Source organism: Mobula birostris, chromosome 6, assembly GCF_030028105.1.
Source record: "Mobula birostris isolate sMobBir1 chromosome 6, sMobBir1.hap1, whole genome shotgun sequence".
Taxonomy (NCBI): domain Eukaryota; kingdom Metazoa; phylum Chordata; class Chondrichthyes; order Myliobatiformes; family Myliobatidae; genus Mobula; species Mobula birostris.
The window spans coordinates 192,917,937-192,935,284 of NC_092375.1; the positions used below are offsets into that span (position 1 = coordinate 192,917,937).

At 42.8% G+C, this 17,348-nt stretch overlaps 1 protein-coding gene across 1 annotated transcript in view; it reads right to left on the reverse strand.

The window, feature by feature from the left end:
* The window catches only part of LOC140199671 (inactive dipeptidyl peptidase 10-like), a 928,450-nt gene that overhangs the window by 674,538 nt on the left and 236,564 nt on the right, over positions 1 to 17,348 (reverse strand). The window contains exon 3 of the mRNA XM_072262134.1: positions 10,146 to 10,241. Within this exon, the coding sequence (XP_072118235.1) occupies positions 10,146 to 10,241 (96 nt within the window). The remainder of the gene's footprint in view (positions 1 to 10,145; positions 10,242 to 17,348) is intronic.

A 17,348-nucleotide genomic window follows, 5' to 3' on the forward strand; every position in this document is an offset into this window, starting at 1 on the left:
TTTATTCTGGCAATTTTCTGTCGAGATGCCATTTTTACTGATTACAATATTCACAGTACATTCAAGAGATTGATTAATGATAGTGCAATCTGCTTAAAGAGTAATTAATGATAGTGATTGATTGAACGTCCTGTGGACAGCTTTGAGCGTCCTATGGACTCGGACCCCAAGATCCCTCTCATTCAAGAGATTGATTAATGATAGTGCAATCTGCTTAAAGAGCATTCCTCTTGTCTCAGGTTATGGGGAAATGTGATTGTCAAATGAGATAGAAACAAGGCAATGATAATACAACTGCCTGCCATCTGAGATCTAATATTGAAAGCAAGCACCAGAAGATGACAGCACCCTCTGTTCATATACAGAGAAACTGGCTTCTGAGACCTGGGCCCAATGTTGAAGCCAATTCAAAAGCACATTTATTCCTTTTTATTTTAAACTTCAAGTTAGAAAATAGAAAATACTGGAAAAACACAACTGGTGAGGCTTATATGTGGAAGAAGAAAGATTTAATGTTCCAGGTCTGAGACCTTTTAGCAACACAAGAGTAACGAAAATCAATTTAGCTTTCAATAGGAGCAGAGGTTCCCAACATGTTTTATGCCATGGACTATTAACATTAAGCAAGATGTCCTTAGACCCCAGGTTGGATACCCCTGAATAGGAGGGTAAATGGGAGAGGAGTAGAACAAAGGAAATAGTCAAATCATAAACAAGAGAAAATTCGCAGATGCTGGAAATTTGAGCAACACACACAAGGTGCTGAAGGAACTCAGCAGGCCAGGTAGTATCTATGGAAAAAAGTATAGTTGACGTTTTGGGTGGAAACATCGACGGTACTTTTTTTCATTGATGCTACCTTGCCTGCTGAGTTCCTCCAGCATTTTGCATGTGTTACAAAGGAAATAGCTCTGTTTTGGTGAGTCCAAGTGTCTTTTTTATGTTCCTAGACATTCTCCCAAAAGTCTTCTGTATACACATTCCTTTTAGAGAAGGGAACAGTATATAGCACAAGAACAGGCCCTTTAGCCACAAGACTTTACTGAATTAATTACACTAGTTATTAAATACCTAACTAAATTAGTTCCTTCTCCCTCAACAAGGCTTCTATACCTCCAATCTCTGCACATTCAGAGAGCCTTTTAAACACCTTTACCCTACCTACCTTCATTACTCTCTCCAGATGGGTGATGTGGTGGAGATATGTCTCTACCAAAGGAGGTGTAAGGCGCTCCTTCCCTCCACTAGCCTGCAGGTCACCCTTGGGCGAGGTGTAGCACCTGCTTGGTCTTCCAAATCATGCTCATGCAAAGCCAGGGGAGCAGGTGGTGGTTGGTAGTCTGAGCAGCGGCTGTAAATCACAAGTCCCAGTTATGTGACCACTGACACCAGGCAAACAATTTCTGAAGAGCATAGATAATGACTAGGGTTACCTGTCTTGCAAAAACACTGCCCAGAAAAAGGCAAAGGCAAGCCACTTTGGTAGAAATTTGCCAAGAACAATCGTGGTCATTAGATCATGATCGTCGACACTATATGACATGGCACATGATGATGATGATGTCGACAACGACGACTCTCCCTGGAAGCACCTTCTAGGCACCCACCATTCTTGGTGTAAAAAAAAACAACTTGCCCTGCATCTTGCACATCTGCTTTGAGCCTAGTCTATCAATATCACTCCTAATTTTATAAACTTATATAAGGTCTTCCCTCAACTTCTGCCACTATGAAGAAAACTTTTTTAATTTGTCCAACCACTTCTCATAGCAAATAGAAACATAGAAAACATACAGCGTAATACAGGCCCTTCAGCGCACAAAGCTGTGCCGAACATGTCCCTACATTAGAACTACCTAGGCTTTACCTATAACTCTCTATTTGCCCACTGGCAGCCCATTCCACGCACTCAGCACTCTCTGTATAAAAAAACTTACCCCTGACATCTCCTCTGTACCTACTTCCAAGCACCTTAAAACTATGCCCTCTCATGCTAGCCATTTCAGCCCTGGGGAAATGCCTCTGACCATCCCCACAATCAATGCCTCTCATTATCTTGTACACCTCTATCAGGTCACCTCTCATCCTCCGTCGCTCCAAGGAGAAAAGGCTGAGTTCACTCAATCTATCCTCATAAGGCATACTCCCCAATCCAGGCAACATCCTTGGAAATCTCCTCTGCACACTTTCTATGGTTTCCACATCCTTCCTGTACGAGGCGACCAGAAGTGAGCACAGTATTCCAAGTGGGGTCTGACCAGGGTCCTATATAGCTGCAACATTACCTCTTGGCTCCTAAACTCTATCCCACAATTGATGAAGGCCAATGCACCACATGTCTTCTTAACCACAGAGTCAATCTGCGTAGCAGCTTTGAGTATCCTATGGACTCGAATCCCAAGATCCCTCTGATCCTCCACACTGCCAAGAGTCTTACCATTAATGCTATATTCTGCCATCATATTTGATTTACCAAAATAAACCACCTCGCACTTATATGGGTTGATCTCCATCTACCACATCTCAGCCCAGTTTTGCATCTTATCAATGTCCCGTTGTAACCTCTGACAGTCCTCCACACTATCCACAACACCTCCAACCTTTGTGTCATCAGCAAATTTACTAACCCATCCCTCCACTTCCTCATCCAGGTCATTTATAAAAATCACAAAGGGAAGGGGTCCTAGAACAGATCCCTGAGGCACACCACTGGTCACCAACCTCCATGCAGGATATGACCTGTCTACAACCACTCTTTGCCTTCTGTGGGCAAGCCAGTTCTGGGTCCACAAAGCAATCTCCCCTTGGATCCCATGCCTCCTTACTTTCTCAATAAGCCTTGCATGGTGTACCTTAACAATTGCCTTGCTAAAATTGATATACACTACATCTACAGCTCTACCTTCATCAATGTGTTTAGTCACATCCTCAAAAAATTCAATCAGGCTCGTAAGACATGACCTGCCTTTGACAAAGCCATGCTGACTATTCCTAATCATATTATGCCTCTCAGGATCTTCTCTATCAACTTACCAACCACTGAGCTAAGACTCACTGGCCTATAATTTCCTGGGCTATTCCTACTCCCTGTCTTGAATAAGGGAACAACATCCACATCCACAACCCTCCAATCCTCCGGAACCTCTCCCGTCCTCATTAATGATGCAAAGTTCATTGCCAGAGACTCAGCAATCTCTCCCTCACTTGCCACAGTAGCCTGGGGTACATCTCGTCCAGCCCCAGTGACTTATCCAACTTGATGCTTTCCAAAAGCTACAGCACATCCTCTTCCTTAATATCTACATGCTCAAGCTCTTCAGTCCACTGCAAGTCATCCCTACAATTGCCAAGATCCTTTTCCGTAGTGAATACTGAAGCAAAGTATTCATTAAGTACCTCTGCAATCTCCTCCGGTTCCATACACACTTTTCCACTGTCACACTTGACTGGACCTATTTTCTCACGTCTTATCCTCTTGCAGTTCACATACTTGTAGAATGCTTTGAGTTTCTCTAATCCAGGCAGGAGCCTGGTAAACCCTTGCTAAACCCTCCACAACATTCCTTCTTCAATCTCTCAATTGATGCTGTCAAAGGTCCCTACCTGATTTCACAGGGTGACAATCATATCAGTACCCCAGAATAGCAAAGTGAGCTGGTTCAATTATTATTGCCCAGTGGCACTTGCATTTAGTACATATGCTTTTGAAATTTATAGTTTAATTATGATGCATTGCAATGTACTGCTGCTGCAAAACAACAAACTTCACGACATATGTCTGTGATACAAAATCTGATTCTGAATTCTGACATCATTCCTATGTTGAACTGGAAAAAGGAGAAAATCTGATTCCAGAGAAGCAGGGAAGTGGGTAAATGGAACAAGGCATTTTTCTCTTTGGTGTGAAAACAGATAACCTGACGCAATAGAGTAGGAGCTGTTAATATTAGATTACGAGGAGGAGGAGAAGATGGTGGCGCGACGCAGCTTACGCGGCCACTCCGGTGAATGATATCTGTAATCTGTCAAGTAGGGCAGCGGTCCCCAACCACCGGGCCGCAAAGCATGTGCTACTGGGCCGTGAAGAAACGATATGATTTGGCGATATGAGTCAGCTGCACCTTTCCTCATTCCCTGTCACGCCCACTGTTGAGCTTGAACGCACGCGAGGTCATTACCTGTGCGTCATCCATGTCAGCACGGGAAGGAGATCAACTCCTTGAGCTTGCAAGTGACGGCGGTTTGAAAAGTATGTTTGACACAACATCTCTGCCGGCATTCTGAGTCAAAGTCAAGGCTGAATATCCTGAGATAGCCACGAAAGCACTGAAAACATTGCTTCCATTTCCAACATATCTCTGCAATGAAAACTAAATTGCGGAATAGACTGGACATAAGGAACCCCCTTCGAGTATCGCTGTCTCCCATCACCCCTCGATAGGACCGTCTTGTTGCGGGGCAACAAGCCCAGGGCTCCCACTGATTCAGCAATACTGGTGTGTTGCAATGATGTTATATGTTCATACGAAGAAAATATGTGCTGTGTGTTTAATATCCAAACATTACTTAAAATGTTATGATGCTGTTGACTTATGAGTGACTTATATAACCATATAACCATATAACAATTACAGCACAGAAACAGACCATCTCTGCCCTTCTAGTCTGTGCCGAACACTACTCTCACCAAGTCCCGCCGACCTGCACTCAGCCCATAACCTTCCATTCCTTTCCTGTCCATATACCTATCCAATTTTTCTTTAAATGATAATATCGAACCTGCCTCTACCACTTCTACTGGAAGTTCGTTCATCACTTACTTCAAGCTTCCCTGTCCTCCCCTGATAATTGACTTATCACTATATACATGCGAGGAAAATATGTGCTGTGTGTTTAATATTAAATTTGTTAGATAAACCCTTTTAGAAACGAAATTGAGTGTATTAGCCACTTATCACCTATATTCCAGTCATGATTAACACCCCTTCCCGACAGAATCGCCAAAAACGATTTGTAGAAAAAAATCAGCATGTACACGCACGTGTATACAGGTGCCCGTGCAAGGCTTCATGGTCATGGTAGTCTTTCTCGGGGTAAACACAACGCATCTGACTGCTACTCTTGTCTGTTGGCAACTCCCCCCCCACAAGCGGGTCAGCCGGTCCGCAAGAATATTGTCAAGAATAAACCGGTCCGCGTTGCCAAAAGGTTGGGGACCCCTGAAGTAGGATGCCGTGCACAATCCTGATTTGATGGAGACAGACGTGAGAGAACGGAGGAACATCTGGAGAAACTTCTGAAATGCCTGTTTCACTGCTGCTGTTACTGTGTGATCCAGAATCTCCAGAGGGGAAGGCCCGAGTCCTTGGCTTTGCTTGTTGCTCAACGGCTGGGACGGGGTCAAAGCGCTCGGCAGAGATGGTGCTCGGTGCTCGGTGTCGAAGGGTTGGTTGGAGGCTTAAAGTTTTTGGATGGACTCAGTGTGTGCTGTGGTCGGGTGCTTCCAATGCATCGACAGTTGTCGCTGCCTGGATGTTTATGGCAGAGTTTCTCCTTTCTGCTGCCTGCTATGGGGACTATCGGGAGTCGATCGGAACTTTGAGACTTTTTTTTTACCATTCCCATGGTCTGCTCTTTATCAAATTATGGTATTGTTTTGCACTGCTGTAACTATATGTTATAATTACGTGCTCTTGTCAGTGTTAGTCTTTGGCTTGTCCTGTTTTTTTTTGTGTGATATCACTGCGGAGGAACACTGTATCATTTCTTATGCATGCATGCAGTTCTAAATGACAATACCCGAGGACTGAGTGTTCTCATAATCTAAATCTAAAAAAAAATTGTCTTTAATGATGTGTAATATGTTGCTAATTGTAAGGCTGTGAAATATGATAAACAGGCCCAACTAGACAAAAACAAGAAAACTTCAGTCAAAATGGTGGCTATTTTGTGAGAGACAAAAATGAAGCATGAACTACTTAAAAAAGAGAGAAGTTGGTATTGAATCTGGGAGGCTGCAATGTGCCCAGTCAGAAGATGAGGTGATGTTCCTTTGGCTTGCTTTGTGTCTTATGTAAGAGGCCACAGACAGAAAGGTCAGAGAGGAACTTCCATCCCAAAGAGACTGCTCAATATTGCACCATCTTCACAAAGTCATTACACTTGGCCTGCTCAAGATACCAGGTGTTGCACAAATGAACAAAATGTAAGCTGTCCATTTTAAAGTACCTTTTTCATGAGTTAAGAACATTGCTGGAAAAGATATTATTTATTGCCCAGGACTAAATGTCCATGAACTGAGGAGCTTTCAAGAGCTGTTAAATGTCAGATACATTATTGGTTGTGAAATCATTGAAAAGCCAGATTAGATAAGGCTGGTAAATTCTCTTCCCAGAATCTGTTCATGAAAAATATTGGGGTTAAGCAGGAATTCAGTGATCTCACGGTCATTAATATCTCTATTTTTATATAAAAATGCAATTCCTGATTTGTTTAATTAGTTTAATTAGTTCAAATTAACCAGCTACTATGGTGGGGTTTGAACCTGTCTTTCCACATCAACCATCCAGAAATTTCGATATGAATCCGGTAACTCTGAGTTTCAAGTTCAAGTTTATTTTCATTCAACCATACACGTACATGTCGCCAAACAAGACAACATTCCTCCAGGCGAAGATGCACCGCACTGTACATATAACTCACACATCATAACACTCACGGTAATATTATCACATATAAATTAGCAATTAATAAGGTGGATATGAAACAAGATAAAAAGTAAACAGTATAACATTGCTGCCACTTCATACATGATGAGACCTCGGTGGTGGCAAGGAGTTCAGTAGTCTTACGGCCTGGGGGAGGAGGCTGTTTCTCATCCTAGCAGTCCTTGTCCTAATGATACAGTATCTCCTGCCTGATGGTGGTGGGTAGGTCAAAAAGATTATTGGATGGACCGGAGTGATCATTAACAATGCTAAGGGCACTGCTTACACAGTGTTGCTTATAAATACCTCTAATGGGTGGAAGAGAGACCCCACTGGTCCCCCAGCAGTCCTTGCAATCCTTTGTAGGTACTTGCGGTCAGATGGCCTGCAATTCCAGTACCAGATGGTGATGCAGTTGGTCAGGCCACTCCCAATGGTGCTCCTGTAAAAAAATGGCTAAAATGGGGGGTGTGGGGGGAACCCACATGCTTCAATTTCCTCGGGATGTGAAGGCACTAGTGTGCTTTCTCGACCAAAGAGATGGTGTTGATGGACTGAATTGGAAATAACATTATCAACAGCAATATAAACACATTTGTGTGATCTGTGACCAGGAAAAACTATTTGAATAAATTGTTATTTTTGCACTGGATGATATATTGAGTTTTCCTGTTAGTCTAATTCATTTAATGAAGGGTACAACAAGGTGAAAATCATGCAGGTGGTTGAAAAGATCAAATTAATGAAGAGATTACCTCTTGTGCGACATAAACAATCCATAGGTGACATCATTATTATAGAAATTATAAAAAGTGTCTCGTTATTCAGCTAATGATTAATTAATCATGCAATTGTCAAATGGTCAGTTCATTTGCGAAAAATTAGCGTGACAATGAGGCTGAAAATTTGCAAAATGAACAAAGTTATCCAATATATTTTCTTTCATTCTTAATCAACTTGAACTGTAGGAAAATTAATATAATTTATGCATTGGTAAAAATATCAAAGCAAGATTGAGCTTCCTCTGACAATGCGAGTGCAGTGCAGAAATTATACAGTGACCTGAGAATTGCATTGAAACGTGAATGTGTTGTGGGTCTCTTGAGGGCTTATAAATTAAAATGCACACCCGAGGCTATGTGAACAAAGCCTTTCTCCACATGCACCAGCTGCTCATACGACCATACACCACTGGCTCCCAATACTTCACATGACCCTGATTAAGTGGCTAAGCAGGTGCTACACCTTGCCCAAGGGTGACTTGCAGGCTAGTGGTGGGAAGGAGCACCTTACACCTCCTTTGGTAGAGATGTATCCCCACCCCACCATTGTGCATCATATGAAGGAAAAGCCATTGGATTAAGACCAGTGCAGAGGCAGATCAGGTAGAAGAGAGTGGCAGTCCTGATCTGAGATGGGGCTTCTGACAAAATGTAATTTACTTTGAGAACCTATCTGAGTGGATTTCTGGCAAATAGGAGGTCAACTGGTCAAAATTTACAATAAATGAGTAATTCACAACTTTGAAAATGCTATAAAGCATAATGTGTGGTGGGTTGGGGATACATCTGTACCATGGCATGGCACCGTAGTTTTGTGTTGTCGAAGCCCTGTTCTGGAATCAACTGGGCTCTTAAAAGGGCTGACAGAGAAACCAGGAAATCTAACGATGAGGAGGAACCCGTCACTACTGCCCGTCTTCCTGATATATCCATGGCTTCTGGAAGGATCTGCAGGATCTTGAAGAAATACCAGATTAATGCCACTCACAAACCCGTAAGGAAGCTCAAGTCACAACTTTTTGAGAGTCAAAGATAATCAGGTCGACTGGCATGTGGAGCAGTGTATATCGGCTAGACGGGACACACAGTGGAAACCCGCATCAAGGAGCACAGGAGGTGTATCCAAGCAACACACGGAATATGCTGGAGGAACTCAGCAGACCAGGCAGCAGCTATGGAAAAGAGTATAGTTGACGAGACCCTTCTTCAGGGCTGGAGAAAAAAAGATGAGGGGTCAAGAGTTAGAAGGTGGGGGTAGGGGAGAAAGTTGTATCCATTTGGTTTACCTGGAGAATCTGGGGGTCGTAGAATACTGCATTCACAATGGCCAATAGAACAGCTCATGAAATAATATGGACTAGTTATGTTGACGTGTTTGCTGCAGCAATGAGTAAAGCAAGTCATCGTTCCAGCACAATGTTATCACATTCCTAGAATTAATTACCTCCACTGATGCATGATGGTGATCTTAAAATGGGCCTGCAGTACTCAGTGTGCTCACTGGTCAGGCCAACCTGTGCAACCATTATGTTGAAACAATCTGGACAGGAAGCAATCAATAGACAATTGTGGACTAGATAACAGAAACAAAACAGTCAAGTGTACTTGACCGGATGTGATTGTGAATGGCACAGAGGGCTGTCACTGTAAAACGGAGAGAGAACATCTATAACACAAGCACCTAAAATCAGTGTTCGGGCATTGAGTTCTTCCCTTTTCAATTCTATTAAGGAGAATCTTTCATAAATCCTGGAATTTAGTTTTACTTCTTGCTAAACTCTAAGCAGTAGATACTGCTCTTTCAAACTCAGTTATAAACATAGCACATTTTTGGTCTTACCAAGATAAAGGTTACAGCATCAAATCATGAAACAGTTGTAGTGATACCACCTCCATCGTGGCTCACTGCCGCTACAGTCATTTTGAAACACATCCAGCATTATGACTGACAGAAACTAGGCAGACAAACTGCACTAGGCAAAGTTTTAAAGTCAGCAAATATCAAGCACTGGGGGAACTCAGCAGGCTGAGCAGCATCTTTGGCGGGATATGAATTATCAACATTTGGGTTAAGACTCTGAGTCAGATGCTGTTCAATCCACTGAGTTTAACCAGATGTGCCCGTTTTTTTTTTTTTTGCTTCATATTTGGACATCTACCATCTGGTGTGTCTCTGTTTTACTCTCAGAAACATACTATGTAAATGATATTTTCTTGACAAATGGATCTCATCTTTCATGAATAGCTTATTTCTTTGCCAAACTGAAAGAGTACCTGACTTTCATTTGATTCAAAAGATGGTTCAATAAACATGCAATGTTGTCTAAACACCATATGAGCCCAAAACAGTCGTGAGACTTAGAGTTAAAAATTCAGACTTAGAGACAGAGTATGAAAATAATTGAAAAATAATAATTCCCTATAATTTTAAATTTAAAAAACTGCATGCTTTTCTAACATGATCGGAAAATCAAAACAGACATTTTTCTTACGGAAGCACATGCATAAATTTAAATGACAATTTGTGCCATTGGAACCATAACTTCATATTTCATATTATATTCTCAAAAATTCCTAAACTCTACCAATTTCACTCCAGTTGTCGATTCTTTAACTGTTATACTTCAAGCTTATGAGTTATTGCCTTATGACATACCGTTTATCCATTTTACTTCAGGGTCATGAATAGTGAACTCTATTCTAAATAGGTCATCCAACGACAGGCGAGCATCTGATGTTTTCAAAGCATCATCTGAAATAAAATATGATGAACAATTAGTTAAAGCTTTACAGAATATAATGCTGAAGTGATTAAAGAAATACAATATATGTCATTCCGGGTGCTTCTAGATATCTGACTTTTTACATGAAATCATTATTTGAAATAGTTTTTTGAAGTGCAAAAATTAAATGATGAAATTTCACAATTCATCTTTCACACGTTATTCAAAAGGGCATGCATGATACATTCTAAATACATTTCTCTTTGTTTTTTATGACATTATACAGAAGCAAGATCCACTGAATGAGATGTTTAATTATTTCATATTCTTGATTTTTAATCTAGAACATTACCGCTGTTTAAAACAACATGATTTAGAAAGACTCCTACTTAACTTCTGCCAACTCCTTTCATTTAAATTCCACCAATTCTTCCCCACGATATATTCTCCTTTAGGGATACAGGATATAAAGGGGCTGAGGCTGGAAGATGGGTGATCTTATCCAGTTATATTTGATTTTGATTTCCTCAGGCTTTGATATTCCAGTTTCTTCTCACATGCTCACTGTGATATTTCTTTTTTTGTTGTCATCAAAACTTTTCCAACAGCAGTCGCAACAACATCTCTACAGCCTCCATCAGCATAGGTGATCTGCACCGGGGGTCCCCAGCCTTTTTTGCACCGCGGACCGGTTTAATCATGACAATATTCATGTGGACCGGCCAACGGGGCAGGGTAGGGTTGCCAACTTTCTCACTGTGTTTACCCCGAGAAAGACTACCATGACCATGAAACCTTGCGCGGGCACCTGTGTGCGCATGCGTATACGTGCCGATTTTTTCTCTACAAATCATTTTTGGCAATTCTGTTCTTCTGTTCAGCGAAACTACACTGTACATACATTATTTCTACTTCATATAGGCTGTTTATTTATCACATTATTCCTGCTTTTACTATATGTTAGTGTTATATTAGGTTTTATGTGTTATTTGGTTTAATTTGGTAGGTTATTTTTTGGGTCTGGGAACGCTTAAAAATTTTTCCCATATAAATCAATGGTAATTGCTTCTTCGCTTTACGCCATTTTGGCTTACAAACGGTTTCATAAGCACACTCTACCTTAGCGGGGGAAATACGGGACAAGGGCAGTCCCATATGGCAGCGGTCCCCAACCACCGGGCCGCGGACCGGTACTGGGCCGCAGAGCATGCGCTACCGGGCCACGAGGAAACGATATAGATTTGGCGATATGAGTCAGCTGCACCTTTCCTCATTCCCTGTCACACCCACTGTTGAGCCATTACGCACGCGAGGTCATTACGCGTCCATGTCAGCGCGGCAAGGAGATCAACTCCTCGCGCTTGCAAATGACAGTGAGCTGAAAAGTATGTTTGACATAACATCTCTGCTGGCATTCTGGATCAAAGTCAAGGCTAAATATCCTGAGATAGCCACGAAAGCACTGAAAACGTTGCTTCCATTTCCAACATATCTCTGCAATGAATGCAACGAAAACTAAATTGCGAAATAGACTGGACATAAGGAACTTCCTTCGAGTATCGCTGTCTCCCATCACCCCTCGATAGGACCGTCTTGAGCCCAGGGCTCCCACTGATTCAGCAATATTGGCGCATTGCAATGATTTTATATGTTAATAGGGGGAAATATGCGCTGTGTTCAATATCCAAACGTTACTTAAAATGTTATGATGCTATTGACTTATATAACCATATAACAATTACAGCACGGAAGCAGGCCATCTCTGACCTTCTAGTCCGTGCCGAACGCTACTCTCACCTAGTCCCACCGACCTGCACTCAGCCCATAACCCTCCATTCCTTTCCTGTCCATAGAGCTATCCAATTTAACTTTAAATGATAATATCGAACCAGCTTCTGCCACTTCTACTGGAAGTTCAACACTTACTTCAAGCTTCCCTGATCTCCCCTGATAATTGACTGTCCTCGTTGTCCACGGGAATGGTACCGGAGGATTGGAGGGAGGCGCATGTTGTTCCCTTGTTCAAAAAAGGTAGTAGGGATAGTCTGGGTAATTATAGATCAGTGAGCCTTACGTCTGCGGTGGGAAAGCTATTGGAAAAGATTCTTAGAAATAGGATGTTGCATGGATGAACTACAAAAATTGTTCATCCCAGTTTGGCAAAAGAATAAATCAAGGAAGGTAGTGCACCCGTGGCTGACAAGAGAAATTAGGGATAGTATCAATTCCAAAGAAGAAGCATACAAATTAGCCAGAGAAAGTGGCTCACCTGTGGACTGGGAGAAATTCAGAGTTCAGCAGAGGACGACAAAGGGCTTAATTAGGAAAGGGAAAAAAGATTATGAGAGAAAACTGGCAGGGAACATAAAAATGGACTGTAAAAGCTTTTATAGATATGTAAAAAGGAAAACACTGGTAAAGACAAATGTAGGTCCCCTGCAGACAGAAACAGGTGAATTGATTATGGGGAGCAAGGACATGGCAGACCAATTGAATAATTACTTTGGTTCTGCCTTCACTAAGGAGGACATAAATAATCTTCCAGAAATAGTAGGGGACAGAGGGTCCAGTGAGATGGAGGGACTGAGCGAAATACATGTTATTAGGGAAGTGGTGTTAGGTAAATTGAAGGGATTGAAGGCAGATAAATCCCCAGGGCCAGATGGTCTGCATCCTAGAGTGCTTAAGGAAGTAGCCCAAGAAATAGTGGATGCGTTAGTGATAATTTTTCAAAACTCGTTAGATTCTGGACTAGTTCCTGAGGATTGGAGGGTGGCTAATGTAACTCCACTTTTTAAAAAAGGAGGGAGAGAGAAACCGGGGAATTATAGACCGGTTAGCCTAACGTCGGTGGTGGGGAAACTGCTGGAGTCAGTTATCAAGGATGTGATAACAGCACATTTGGAAAGCGGTGAAATCATCGGACAAAGTCAGCATGGATTTGTGAAAGGAAAATCATGTCTGACGAATCTCATAGAATTTTTTGAGGATGTAACTAGTAGAGTGGATAGGGGAGAACCAGTGGATGTGGTATATTTGGATTTTCAAAAGGCTTTTGACAAGGTCCCACACAGGAGATTAGTGTGCAAACTTAAAGCACACGGTATTGGGGGTAAGGTATTGGTGTGGGTGGAGAATTGGTTAGCAGACAGGAAGCAAAGAGTGGGAATAAACGGGACCTTTTCAGAATGGCAGGCGGTGACTAGTGGGGTACCGCAAGGCTCAGTGCTGGGACCCCAGTTGTTTACAATATATATTAATGACTTGGATGAGGGAATTAAATGCAGCATCTCCAAGTTTGCGGATGACACGAAGCTGGGTGGCAGTGTTAGCTGTGAGGAGAATGCTAAGAGGATGCAGGGTGACTTGGATAGGTTGGGTGAGTGGGCAAATTCATGGCAGATGCAATTTAATGTGGATAAATGTGAAGTTGTCCACTTTGGTGGCAAAAATAGGAAAACAGATTATTATCTGAATGGTGGCCGATTAGGAAAAGGGGAGGTGCAACGAGACCTGGGTGTCATTATACACCGGTCATTGAAAGTGGGCATGCAGGTACAGCAGGCGGTGAAAAAGGCGAATGGTATGCTGGCATTTATAGCGAGAGGATTCGAGTACAGGAGCAGGGAGGTACTACTGCAGTTGTACAAGGCCTTGGTGAGACCACACCTGGAGTATTGTGTGCAGTTTTGGTCCCCTAATCTGAGGAAAGATATCCTTGCCATAGAGGGAGTACAAAGAAGGTTCACCAGATTGATTCCTGGGATGGCAGGACTTTCATATGAAGAAAGACTGGATGAACTGGGCTTATATTCGTTGGAATTTAGAAGATTGAGGGGGGATCTGATTGAAACGTATAAGATCCTAAAGGGATTGGACAGGCTAGATGCAGGAAGATTGTTCCCAATGTTGGGGAAGTCCAGAACGAGGGGCCACAGTTTGACGATAGAGGGGAAGCCTTTTAGGACCGAGATTAGGAAAAACTTCTTCACACAGAGAGTGGTGAATCTGTGGAATTCTCTGCCACAGGAAACAGTTGAGGCCAGTTCATTGGCTATATTTAAGAGGGAGTTAGATATGGCCCTTGTGGCTACGGGGGTCAGGGTGTATGGAGGGAAGGCTGGGGCGGGGTTCTGAGTTGGATGATCAGCCATGATCATAATAAATGGCGGTGCAGGCTCGAAGGGCCGAATGGCCTACTCCTGCACCTATTTTCTATGTTTCTATGATCTATAGGCATTTAGAGAATCATGGTCTGATCAGAGACAGTCAGCATGGCTTTGTGAAGGGCAGATCGTGTCTAACAAGCCTGATAGAGTTTTTTGAGGAGGTGACCAGACATATAGATGAGGGTAGTGCAGTGGATGTGATCTATATGGATTTTAGTAAGGCATTTGACAAGGTTCCACATGGTAGGCTTATTCAGAAAGTTAGAAGGCATGGGATCCAGGGAAGTTTGGCCAGGTGGTTTTAGAATTGGCTTGCCTGCAGAAGGCAGGGGGTGGTGGTGGAGGTAGTACATTCAGATTGGAGGATTGTGACTAGTGGTGTCCCACAAGGATCTGTTCTGGGACCTCTACTTTTCATGATTTTTATTAACGACCTGGATGTAGGGGTAGAAGGGTGGGTTGGCAAGTTTGCAGACGACACAAAGGTTGGTGGTGTTGTAGATAGTGTAGAGGATTGTCAAAGATTGCAGAGAGACACTGATAGGATGCAGAAGTGGGCTGAGAAGTGGCAGATGGAATTCAACCCAGAGAACTGTGAGGTGGTACACTTTGGAAGGACAAACTCCAAGGCAGAGTACAAAGTAAATGGCAGGATACTTGGTAGTGTGGAGGAGCAGCGGGATCTCGGGGTACATGTCCACAGATCCCTGAAAGTCGCCTCACAGGTGGATAGGGTAGTGAAGAAAGCTTATGGGGTGTTAGCTTTCATAAGTCGAGGGATAGAGTTTAAGAGTCGCGAGGTAATGATGCAGCTCTATAAAACTCTGGTTAGGCCACACTTGGAGTACTGTGTCCAGCTCTGGTCACCTCACTATAGGAAGGATGTGGAAGAATTGGAAAGGGTACAGAGGAGATTTACCAGGATGCTGCCTGGTTTAGAAAGTATGCATTATGATCAGAGATTAAGGGAGCTAGGGCTTTACTCTTTGGAGAGAAGGAGGATGAGAGGAGACATGATAGAGGTGTACAAGATAATAAGAGGAATAGACAGAGTGGATAGCCATCGCCTCTTCCCCAGGGCACCACTGCTCAATACAAGAGGACATGGCTTTAAGGTAAAGGGCGGGAAGTTCAAGGGGGATATTAGAGGAAGGTTTTTTACTCAGAGAGTGGTTGGTGCGTGGAATGCACTGCCTGAGTCAGTGGTGGAGGCAGATACACTAGTGAAGTTTGAGAGACTTCTAGACAGGTATATGGAGGAATCTAAGGTGGGGGCTTATATGGGAGGCAGGGTTTGAGGGTCGGCATAACATTGTGGGCCGAAGGGCCTGTACTGTGCTGTACTATTCTATGTTCGCTATATCATGCGAGGAAAATATGTGCTGTGTGTTTAATATTAAATTCGTTAGGTAAACCCTTTTAGAAACGAAATTGAGTGTATTAGCCACTTATCATCGATATTCCGCTTGTGATTAACCCCCTCACCCCCCACAGAATCACCAAAAACGATTTGTAGAAAAATAATCAGCACGTGCACGCATGCGCAAGTCACACATGCGCACTGATGCCTGTGCAAGGCTTCATGGTCATTGTAGTCTTTCTTGGGGTAAGCCCAACGTATTTGACTGCTACTCTTGTCCATTGCCAACCCTACCCACACAGCACCCCCCCCCCGCCCCGGTCGGCCGGTCCGCAAGAATATTGTCAATATGAAACCGGTCCGCAGTGCAAAAAAGGTTGGGAACCCCTGCCATATGGGACAAACCAATTTAGACCAATATATGGGATGTCCTGGCAAATACGGGACAGTTGGCAACCCTAGTTGGGAGGGGGGGGGGGCGTTGGAATCACAACCAGAATATAAGTGATAAGTCAAGTATATCTCAAAGTTGAGGGGAGACCCTTTAGAACAGAGATAAAGAGTAATTTTTTTGGCCAGAGAGTAGTGAATCTGTGAGATGTTCTACCACAGACCGTGGTGGAGGCCAAGTCCATGGGTATATTTAAAGCAGAAGTTGATCATTTCCTGATCGGTCAGGGCATCAAAGGATATGGCGAGAAGGCAGGTGTATGGGGTTCAGTGGGATCTGGGATCAGCCATGATGGAATGGCGGAGTAGACTTGATGCGCTGAATGGCCTAATTCTGCTCCTATGCCTAAAAATGTTGTGATCTATCATAACAGAAGGCCTGGTATTAGTTCTAGGCACATTACCGACCTTTAGTTTGAAAGTGTTGTACACTTCAATTAAATACGTATAATCATTCCACTCTTTAAAAAAAAACCATAAGACCATAAGACAAAGGAGCAGAAGTAGGCCATTCGGCCCATCGAATCTGCTCCGCCATTTTATCATGAGCTGATCCATTTTATCCTATTTAGTCCCACTGCCCCGCCTTCTCACCATAACCTTTGATGCCCTGGCTACTCAGATACCTATCAATCTCTGCCTTAAATACACCCAATGACTTGGCCTCCACTGCCGCCCGTGGCAACAAATTCCATAGATTCACCACCCTCTGACTAAAAAACTTAAAAAAAACCATAAGACACAGAAGCAAAATTAATCTATTTGGCCTAATATGCTCTTCCTTTCAATTCTGGCATTTTGCATTCTTGTTTTTTTACACAGAATGCTTGCATTGAAGAATGATGAATAGAAACCTACAATGGAAAGCAAAATCCATTTTGGAGCAATCAATTTGAAATGTTTGGAAAGTTAAATACGATCTGATGGGCTCAATCCAGAGGAAATACCTCCCACTAAGGTTATAGCTAAGCCACGTAGGGGGGAAACAGAAAGGAACTCATAAACAAAGCGTGGTTGAGATCTGGATCTCATGCCATTGAAACGTCATCAAAACAGAGTGACAGAATTGAGCAAGACTCAAAGTTCAAAGTAAATTTAGTATCAAAGTACATATATGTCACCACCATTCTTTTTTACTTCAGTCCTGCTGGGAAAAA